Source organism: Lagopus muta, chromosome 2, assembly GCF_023343835.1.
Source record: "Lagopus muta isolate bLagMut1 chromosome 2, bLagMut1 primary, whole genome shotgun sequence".
NCBI classification, from domain to species: Eukaryota; Metazoa; Chordata; class Aves; order Galliformes; family Phasianidae; genus Lagopus; species Lagopus muta.
In genome coordinates, this window is record NC_064434.1 from 93,129,188 (window position 1) to 93,140,532 (window position 11,345).

Consider the following 11,345-nt stretch of genomic DNA (forward strand, 5'->3'; position numbering starts at 1 on the left):
AGATCTGTTTGAAACTACCTAAAAGCTTAAATATGGAGCTTCTCTCTTCACTGCATTCAGGCTTCCATTAAAACTGTAAGTTCCTCAGACATCATGCCCTGCAGCCCCCCATAAATCCTCTGCTTGACACCCTGAATGCACCATGGAGGCTCTAATACACATTACCCAAAAAGAGCTACTATAAAATTCCTGACCTTTTCTTGTTTGTGTGACAAAGGGAGAATGCCAACTCCACCAATCGGACCAGATAATCACTCTCCTGTGAAAAGCCTACAATCCACATCCTCTGTTTTCTTCTTAGCTGAACTTCCACCGCATTTGCTCAATCATTTTTTTTATGTGTGAAGTCCATAAATCACCATCCAATACACATAAGACAAGGAAGAGATTTCATGCTGGTAGTTCAGATATCAGCCGCAGGAGACGTCACATCTTGTACCCAGAAGTGCCGGGTGCTGTGGTGTTCTCAGGCGTTATCATCTCTTACGTGCAGGTTTATTTGAGCAGCCCTCACTGTACAGCAGGACCAATCGTTTGAGTAAAGAAAAAATTGAGTAAAGATAAAGGTTTACAGGACATTTTCTACAAAAGGCTCAACAGGCAGAACAGGCAGCACCAGAGATGCTTGGTCAGGCTCTCAGAAGCTTTGCCCTCCTCCTTGCCCAGGAAGTCTGCCTCAGCTCATACTGCCTCCAGTGGGAGATGAACTGCACCCGGGGCTTTTGTAAGAGCTCAGTACTTTGGGTCCTGCAGCCACGCTTTCCTCAGGACACAGCACTCAGCCCATACACTGGGTGAAAATGGACTGCTTCTTTCTCATTTACAGAGACAGAAGAAGTCCAAAGATCTGTGTTGATAATGACAGTATTTTGTACTTATGATCCAGACCTCCCATGCTTGTTCCTGCTGGAGAAGGATGAGAATCTGTCCCAAATGCTGAGTTCCTCAAGAATGGCACTGTTCAAGTTTTATTTTTTCAATTATCTTCTCCTTTTCTCAGTTTTAAAAACATGCCAGCAAAGGCCAAGGAAGTCAAGGATGTGAGCTCCAGGTTTTAAGATTACCTCAAGGCAAACAGCAGCCTCCTGCACCCAGGCTCCCTTCACCTTTACTCTCCAGAGCAAGCTTTCTTTTGGTTTTTGATACTGATCAGAACACCAACAATTATTGTTGGGGTTGTAGAGAAGCAGAGTGGTTTCTTGTGTTCGCTGAGAGATCATCTGCCTGAAAATAAAGCCATCTGCTCTTAAGCACAGGCATTATTCAGCCCACATCTAAAATACCAGGACTGTGCCTCTTCCGCTTACCTCCCTGTGATCTATAGGCAATGTAAAAGGCCATAACCCATCCAACCACCTCATTCAATGCTATGATCATCTATTCAGAGATCGTAGTGGGATCTGCCCTCCCCCCCCCCATATTTTAAGTTATTTTGTAATGCCCACCATAAGGGCAGATGTTCTGCTGGAGCTTTATTCTCCTGACAGATACTGGCCACTTCAGGCAGCAACTCCATCGATGTGTGATGCTGCTCACTCAGGGGATTTTTAGGCAGAAGTTTACAGGGAGTTAAAAGAGCAGGGAAATGTCTTCCTGGTGCAGGAATCTGGAAGCTCCCCTAAGCCCCCCATGTCAGCCTGGTGGTGTGTGGAGGTGTTAAACTGGCATGTGTCTATCGAGGCGGGGGTGAGCCTTTTAAGTCCCCTGCTTCTTCCCCACTTGTGGAATTTGTTGTGCCAGTGGGATGAGGCTGGCTATAAAACCTCTGTCCCACTCCACAGCCAGCGAGTGCATCGCAGCCCCGCTGACATCCCCGTTCCTCCCTGTGAGCCACCAAAAGGGCAGGATGGAGGCAAGCTTCACCCGGATTCTCTATGTGCTCTCTCTGGTTGTCATGGCCTATGCCTTCTCCCAGGAAGGGTTCAAAGAAGTGATGCTGAAGCAGCTGGGGCTCTCTGAAGTCCCTAAGCTTCATAAGAGAGACCTGATGGACCTGGTCATTCCCGAGCACGTGAAGAACAAGTACATCTCCATGCTGAAGCGGCACAGGGGGAAGCGTCGTGCCTCTCCCAGCTTGGCCAGCATCCTGCAGGGGATCCCCGGCAATGCAGGTAACACCAGGGCAGGGCAAGCCACAGGGAGTGGGGCTGGGGTCAGGCTCTGAGGGGGAGCAGGGTGGAAAAAATGTATGTACCCCATGATCCTGGAAAAGGGTGGGTGATAGAAAAACCACATAGCATCCTGGGCAGAGAAGGCAAACTACCTGCAAATGGTTGCAATTTGTGTGGTTTTCTGATACTATGCACTGCACTGGCACAAAGGGACACATGCTTTTTGGTGCTTGCTCTATTTAGGAATAATTACATATAGGAGATTTCCTCCTATTGTCCCCACATTGCTGTTTCAGATCTAGAGGAATTAGTTTATTTGCAAGATACTAAGTGTGCGTTAGAAAAAGTGTGTTTAAGGGCTGTCTCTGCCACAAGGGATCATATTGGAGCATGCAAGCAATGTGCTGTGATAACTGTGGATGAAATGCAGAGGATAGCAATGACAGCATGTCTTTTTGTCTCTACATCACGGACAGAAGTCTTCTACTCTGACCCCATGCGCCAGAACTTCATCTTTGACATGGAGGGAAGGATACCAAAAAACAGTGAAGTGACAATGGCTGAACTGAAGCTTTTCAAGAAGCCCCTGGACAGGGTGAACCTGCCAGCCAGGCAGCCCCATCGGCCTGTCTCCAATGCCAGGGTCAGCATCTACTGGGTGCAGAGACAGCATGATGGCACAAACAGGACCTCACTGATCGACTCACGGTAGGTGATGGGGAGTGTGGAGCTGATGAGAGCAGACATAAGGTTAAGGCTGCAAATATGCAATGATGCGTTGAAGTGACGCATTTCTGTGCCAGATGATAGGCTGCATCTTTATTAATAGAACCATAGAATCAATCATAGATCCATAGAATCACAGAATCACTGAATGGCTTGGGTTGGAAGGGACCTCAAAGATGATCTAGTTCCAGCACTCCTGTTGCAGGCAGGGTAGCAAGACCCTAAATCAGGCACAGAATCAGGCTGCCCAGGGCCCCATCCAACCTGGCTGTGAACACCTCCAGGGATGAGGTGTACGCAGCTTCTCCAGGCAATGTATTCCAGTGCCTCATCACCCCCTCAGTGGAAACCTTCCCCTGACATCTATTCTACTCACATCTCACTCCTTTTAGTTTAAGGTTTTTAGTAGTTTATTCTACTCATCACACCCTCTTTAGTTTAAAACCATTCCTCCTTGTCCTATCACTATCAGACCATAAAAAGGTTGATTTTACTCTTGTTTATAAGCTCCCTTTAAGTTCTGGAAGCTCAGCTGGCTGGTGACACAAGCACTGCATATAACCTTGCACTGTGTGAACAAATATCTTGACACAAGGGTTTTTATTTCACCATTCAGTGCTTGTTAGCCTTGCATGCCTTGTGGGTACAGAGAAGTTGTGGAGTCTCCTTCTCTGGAGATACCCAAAGCATGTCTGAATGCTTTCCTGTGTGACTGCTGCAGGAAACCTGCTTTAGCATGGAATTGAAGCAGATGATCTCCAGAGGTCCCTTCCAATCCCTATGGTTCTACGATTGTTTTAAATAGTTAATTGCTGTGAGTACTTGCCCAGAGCTGCTCAGCAAGCACTAACGTATGATCAAGGCACATGACAATGCACAGGAAGCAAATTATTCCACAGCAAAAAAAGCACCATGAGCTTTGTGTGATGGGCTTCTCTCTGCCTGGCAGGCTGGTTCCCATAAGAGAGTCTGGCTGGAAGAACTTTGACGTGACCCAGGCTGTGCATTACTGGCTGCGGAACAAGAGGCAGGAGCCAATGGTCCTGCAGGTCTGGATTGAAGGGGAAATGGTGGGCAGCTACGCTGCAGAGGTTGCCAAGGCCGTGCGCTTCACCTCTCAGGATGCTGGGGACAGAGCTGTGGGAAGACCTGAGCTGGTGCTCTACACCCTTGACTTGGAGGACTATGGGTGAGTATGAAACCTGCATCCATGCAGCTTTGTCCCTACGTTACTGCACTCGCTTTGTTGCCTGAATTTTCAAATGAAACCTGAGCGTGGTCTGAGCTTCCTAGCTCCGGGCTGTGCCATCAGCCTTACCTATTTGCTAACATTTCTCCACAGGGGCCCTGGGGACTGCAAGGATGGAGTGCAGGCAGGAAAGTCCACCTGCTGCCGGCAGAAGCACTACATCAACTTCCGTGAGCTTTCCTGGACACAGTACTGGGTCATCGAGCCAGCAGGATACCAGGCTTACAGCTGCCGGGGGGGCTGCCTGCAGCTTCCCGGCCCACTGCAGCGCTGGGGAGGCAGGAAACGTGCCTGTGCTGTGGCTGAGAGCTCCCCCCTCCCTATCATGTACCTGGTCCAGAGGGGCAACCACACCGAGATTGAGGCAACTGAGTTTCCCAACATGATCACCGAGAAGTGCAGCTGCATGGCAGATGGTGCAGCACTTCTGTGAGGGCTGACTTAGGGAAGGAATGGTGCTGGTGGGCCTGAAGGATGTGCACCTCCCTGGGTTTGGTGTGGCTGCCTCTGGGTAATTTCAGTCCCCACTCCAAGGCACTGCAAGCAGCTGCAGGTGAAAGGCAAGGACAGTGATCACAGTCAGGTGCAGAAGTCAAGCCTGGGTTTGGATTTTAGTTCCTTTGTTCCCTATGCTTTGTACATTTCAGTCCTTGTCTGCCCAAATTGTGTTTACTATGGATAGCAGAGCAAAAGCACTTACATGTATATGCTGTATACACACACAGATGCATATGTATCACAAATACATGTACATATATATGTACATATTGTATACATGCATATTGTTTATAAACATATTTTCTACATATATGTACATATTTGTACATATATGTACATAGAATATTGCCTAGAGCTAAAATGAATGTACATATGTAAGTATGCGTTGTATGCATATATCTGTAGATATACATGTACAAACAGTGTTATCCAGAACTAAAAGGACAGTACTGTTGGGCTCTGTACCAAGGATTTGGCACAGTTTTAAGCAGAATTTAGAGTCCTGAAGCCAGTGAATATATTGGGACTTGGGTTTGCTTGCACAAACAAGTGTTTATAGACTCAGGTCCTCATTTTTTCTGATTGTGTATTACAGTTTTTTCAGCTACTTTTCTAGTCTTAATTGCTTTCAAAATTAAGTAAACAATAAAATATGATTATTTAAATAGCCATGTTTGCATATCATTATTCCTAGGTGTAAAAGCAGAGGAAAAAAATCTGTAACATTTCTGACTGTACCCCAGTGCCCAGCTTCTTCATGCACACACCCAGCAACAGTCATCAGCTGTGCACGTGTCTCTGCCTGCTTATGATAAAGATTATCTGCTCCTGTGGGCAGGGACAGGGCTGAATCAGGGAGGAGCACGCACCACCGGTGCTTCTCCCCAGTGTCAGGTGTGATCTCCTTTTGAACAACACAAAATCATGGAAAATGCTCCTTGAACTCTGACTCTGGGGCCATGCCCACCGTTCTCCGGTGCAGACTCTTTCCCTAACCCCCAGCTGCCCTTCCCCTGACACAGCTCCACGCCATCTCCTCAGACCCTGTCGCTGTCACACAGAGCAGAGCTCAGCTCAGCGCTGCCCTCTACTCCCTGTAAGGAGCTGCAGCTGCCATGAGGCCTCCTCTCAGCTCCTCTGCTTTGGGCTGAGCAAACCCATGGCATCAGCCACTCCTCACACATCTTTGCCCTCCAGGCCCTTCTCCATCCTCGCAGCTCTCCTTTGGACACTCTCCAATAGATTTATGTCCTTCCACCCTCAAACAAGTACTGGGTTGCTGACTGGAGTGTCACTGATGGTAACTGACTCCTACACCAGCGTAAGCTGCACGTGGAGCCCAGCCTATGGGCCACAGACAAGACAAACCTTTCCCCAAGCGCCTACTTCCTTGGAGATACTCAAAAGCTGTCTGGACGTAGTTCTGGACAACCTTGAGCAGCAGGGTTATGCAAGGCGACCTCCAGAGATGGCTTCTTACCTCAACCACTCTATAATGGTGTGAAGAGGGGGATTGGATGGGCCCAGCTGTGACTTCGGCTTATCCATCAGGAAGGTTGAGAAGCAAGGTGTCCCTGCCACCCTGCAGGAGACCAGCTCTGAGGTCACCAGCCACACCTGCATTCACCTCAGCCTGAGGATGAGCTGGTACCTCTCACCTGTGTAAATGCTGGTGACAAACAAATAAAAAAAAGCTTTAATGGGAGAAAAAAAGAAAAAAAAGGAGCTAGGTACATATCACCAAGGGTGACCCGGGTTTGAGCAGGATGAGCCAGACCGGCCATGGCCATTTTCTTCTCACAGTTACATGGAGTCTTTCTCAATGAGCATTCAGCTCCAGTTCCTACCCACCCAGGAGGGACAGGCCACAGCCGGAACCTCAGCTGTGAGGAACAAAGCAGAAGATTTATCTACACCCCTCTGGCTCCTGGGGAAGAAAGCGTTTGAACTGGTGTTTGACTGAGGAAGAAAAGCATTAACTTTGTTGTCCCTCCAGCCCAAGCCACACATCCTCCTCCCAGGCTGGGAGGAAGTTGTACTATGGGGGCCAGGATGGCAGAGGGCCGGCAGCACTGACCTCACCAACCCATCATGCCCAAATATCACAAGCACAGTATTCATGCTTCATGAGACACACAGCACGTCTCTGCTGAGTCACCCTTGCTGGCTTTGCAGTGAAGATCAGCAGGGTGGGAGGTGGGTCTAAAATGGAGAAGGCTCCAGAGGCTTCTATAGTGCAAACTTGAAGGCAGAGGCTGCAGATGAAGCCCTGCTTCCCCAGACATCCCCCAGTGCCACAGAAATTATCCCCCAGCCAGCCATCTTCAGCACAGGCAGCAATTGCTGTGATATCATGCGCATGCTGTCTTGCTGCTTTTGTATTGGTACAAGCTGTAGCAGACACAAAGCCTGTCGAGCTTGTCATGTTATTCTTCCCACCGGAGCAGCAGCACAACCCCTGAGGAAAGGCAGAACACCTTACATGCATGACAGCAGCTTGTTTCAGCATTAACATTTAGGCTTCACTAGAAAAAAAAAATGATAATAAGGAGGAGTAGCGCAGTTTTCAAGCCACACAAAATGCCCCTGCCAGCTGAGCTACAGTGCCCTGTCTGATCCTTGCACATTTTCATCCAAATCGAGGCTGCTCTTCTATTTTCTTTAAGAATCTATGAGAAGTTGCAGCTTTGCCCTGCTGGTGAGACCTCATTTCTGCCTCTTTTTTTTTCCCCTTTGCATTTCACAAACTCCTACAAATAGCATCTGACACTTGGCCTCTCAGGACAGCCTCCTAATTGCTGGCGTAAGTAGAAAGCCAAATTCCCAATCCACATCTCAACAGAGGTGATAACCAAAGCAGCTCCTCTGCCCTGGTTGGGAACAGCTGGAGGCTGGGAAAGAGGGACCCAGCACAAACAGACAGGGAGTCAAGAGCTTTTCAGACCACTGTGTGATCCCCTGAGACTTTGATATTTTTAAGGAACCATCCAAAAGACTCAATATCTAGTTTTTGCCAATAACAATGTAAAATGAAATGCCAGCCAACCACATCCTGGGCTGCATCAAAAGAAACGTGGCCAGCAGGTCAAGGGAAGTGATCCTGACCCTTTGCTCTGTGCTCTGAAACCTCACCTGGAGTACTGCATCCAGATGTGGAATCCTCAGTACAGGAGAGATGCGGACCTGATGGAGTGTGTCCAGAGGAGGGCCACAAAAATGACCCAAAGGATGGAACACCTCTCCTATGAGGACAGACTGAGAGAGCTGGGACTGTTTAACCAGGAGAGGAGAAGGCTCCAAGGAGACCTGAGAGCAGCCTTTCAGTATCTAAAGGGGAGCTGTAAGAAAGAAGGGGACAGATTCTTTAGCAGGATCTGTGGTGACAGAAAAAGGGGAAATCCTTTTAAACTAAAGGAGATATTTAGATTGGATATAAGAAGCTTTTTTACTGTAAGAGCGGTGATGCACTGGCACAGGCTGCCCAGAGAGGTGGTGGAGACATCCATGGTCAGCCTGGACGGCACTCTGAACACCCTGATGGAGCTGTAGGTGTCCCTGTTCACTACAGAGGAGCTAGACTAGGTGGCCTTTAAGGGTCCCTTCCAACTCAAACAATTCTATGATTCCATTACCTTGCACTGTATGCAGCAACACCTGTAACCACCAGAAATGTTTTCAGGGAGCTGTGCAATAGCTCATAAAACTGCAGCAGAGGTTCCACGAGCCAACTGGTGCCTGATGAGCACCCCTCTGCTCTCCAGACCTCGCAGGCAGCTCTCTGAGGAGCTTCTTGCTCTCCATTGGACTCCACCGGAAGGCAGGCGGGGTTTACGATCACGCTTTTTCAGAGGGTTCCACCAGCACCGCCCGGAACAGGACACATCCTCCTGTTAGTGCACTGCCACCTACAGCAGCAAGCCTAGAAGTTGCCCTACTCAGAAAAACGAAGACGTAGCTGCGTGCTGTCTGCATCCTTTCCGCCAGCGCAGGCACAGTGCCGTTTGTGCAAAAACTGCAAATTGGCTTTTCGGGAGCTCGTTTGTCGGCATTGCAGAGGAAAGTAGGAAAGAAGCCTTTTGACTGAAGGCAGCCAGCTGCTGTCTGTTCTTTGCAAACTTCCACAAGTTCTTTTTTGATACCTGTTTAAGAAATGGAGATATTCAGCCCCTAATCTTGCAGCACTCTTCTGACTACAAACTCCAGGACTTCCTACACTGCTATGAGATGGAAAACATTCATGGAAAACAAAAACATTAAGTGTTATTACATGATATTCAATTTCTCTGAGATGAGGGGGACGAGAAAACTAGTTCTCACTTAACAGTGTCCTTTGTGTCACAGAAACATATCTAGACAAAATTATTCAGTATAGCAATGAATGCTCCTCTGGGTCATCCAAACTGCTGCTTAAGCTGACCAGCAGACAAAAACATTGCTAAAAAGCAACACAGAAGAAAACATGTTCCAATTCTGAACTTCCCAGAATTTGTACCAAAAACCTGTATTTCACCTGGGTAATCACCCACCCTGCTTCCTACTATTTTGTGTATGGTTAATATTAGACTTTCTTCCAGATCATAAATGGATCTGCATGAAATATAAAGCCTCTTCCTCAGATTTGTGTCACTGGTTTCTCTAATTCTATTATCAGCTGACAACGGAGAAAATACGAGAAGAGCACAAGTCAGTGCTCCAGCTCTTTTACATGTTCAGGGAGGAAAAAAAAGTAGTAAAATGACTCCTCAGAATTCTGCAAGACACACCTCACGTAGAGAAAAGCTCTCCTTACTCATTGTGTGTACACACTGTTATGAGAAGAGCAGTAAGCACACTGACAGTGTGCCAGCCAGGTGAGATTGCTGCTGAGATGTAACTTTTGTTGAGGGACCCCCCACCTCTTCCCATTCTCTAATGAAACACACTCAGGAAACCAAACCTTTCCATGCAAGATCCACTTGTGCTGTCACAATCCCCATATGATACGACTTGCAGTGTCCTCATGTTTCTTTTGCCCTTTTCTAATTTTCTAAGTCCTTGATAAAGTGTCATACATGTGAAATATCAAACATCAACTTACCTGCCATGTATTATTTTTAGTTACCTGCTGTGTAAATCACTTCTCATCAAATAGACCACATTATTCTAACAATAAGCTGCAAAACAACAAGTTCACAGCTTTAGGGTCACATGCATAGGGAAACAGAAGCTTATGCACGTTTCAGCCTCGGGTGTCACAATCCATGTTTTCAGAACACTATGTCAAGCAGATCCAGGAATGCTGGATTTGTGTATGATGGAATAACTACCAGTGGCACAAATATCTATCTTTTTCGTAATTCCTTGGGATACTAATGAGATTATTTCATAACTGCTGGTGTAGAACTTCCAGATGACCAGTTGAAAGATCCAACAGGATACTGAAGATTTGCACAGAGTATCTCGTACTCCTAAGGAATGTTTTATTTAGATGCACCACACGCTTACAATTAGTGAGCAGACTCAAATCCATCTTACAGTTAAAAAACAAATACAGGAAGCTCTTTTGACTTGCCTATCAGAGGCTGCATTATAAATTAATCCTGCAATTCACACGCATTTCCTTGGTATGACTGAGCACCATCTCCTACAAACCAGAACGAATGCAGAACAGAAGCCCTGGCTGCCGGCTGTGCTGGGGATGCTCGCACCTGAGCCGTCCCAAGCCCACAGCGACACCTGGAGGAACAGCAGGGCTGCTCACACAGTAAATTCAGGTGGCTACATCTCCAGAGCCAGAAATCCTCCATCTACATTCTCTAACCAAGTGCCTCAGGGGAGGAAAAAAAAAGTAAAAATTAAAAAAAAAAAATCAAGAGGGGAGCTCTGCTTTGGTCAAATGCCAGGGACTGTGCTGAGTGGATGAGGTGCAACCAGAAGTAACCACCACGCTCCAGCCTTAACTTTCTCCAGCATATTGGCAAGTCACAGAATAGGCTGACTGGTAACTGAGTATAAGTTGTCATATCAACCAGCATTTTGGAGCAGCTGCACAAACACAACTGTATTAGCAGCCTGCCTGTACAGTTTGTCAACAACAACAACTTTAAAACTGTCAATCCAAAGCTAACTCCCAAGTATAAACAATTTCTGAGAAGAAAGCTTACAAGATTGCAAAATGCTCACTGCTAACTGAAATAGTAGATAAGCATTGCTCATGTTTGAGACATGAAACACCACGAGTGAACTTGCTCCCTAGCATCTGAAACCCATTTCCTGCCTGTACTGCTTGTACAGTGTCAGAAAAGGAGGGAAATCTTTATTTGGCCAAGTCTCTCCAAGGAAATCTGATACATAGATAGATCATGCATAATACTCTCAGCATACGGTGGCCAAGTCTGAAGCCTGAGGCACCAATCCAAAGCCTCTCAAACAGAAATGGCAGCTGTACCTGCAGTCATAAAAGCATGCCACTGTTCTAACAGGAGCCTTCACCACCTCATGGGATAACTCCCATTTCTGATGTTACAGACTGAGCTGGGATAAAGCACCACCACTGCAGATACTCAAGTCCTCGGGTGCCTAGCTTCTGCCACTGGAAAGAAGTTAGGACCTATACGAAATTTCCCACCCAGGTTCCGATGAACACTCTGTAATGTACTAACCTTCAGCAAGGAGCAAATGCATTTCGTTCTTTTTAATTCCTTAAGGATGTAATTCTTTCTTCTTCCCCCTCACTCATTTGTTTTTAGAGAGCAAAATAATTTCATTTATATAAGAAATAT

The 11,345-nt window shown here is 46.9% G+C and overlaps 1 protein-coding gene across 1 annotated transcript; it reads left to right on the forward strand.

Annotated features, from left to right (window-relative positions):
• Nucleotides 1-1,050: 1,050 nt before the first annotated feature.
• Nucleotides 1,051-11,261, forward strand: LOC125690033 (left-right determination factor 2-like). Its single transcript, XM_048937962.1, has 4 exons — nt 1,051-2,111; nt 2,588-2,819; nt 3,787-4,026; nt 4,180-11,261. The coding sequence occupies exons 1-4, from the start codon at nt 1,745-1,747 to the stop codon at nt 4,517-4,519; spliced, it is 1,179 nt and encodes a 392-aa protein (XP_048793919.1). The 5' UTR covers nt 1,051-1,744; the 3' UTR covers nt 4,520-11,261.
• The last annotated feature ends 84 nt before the right edge of the window (nt 11,262-11,345 follow it).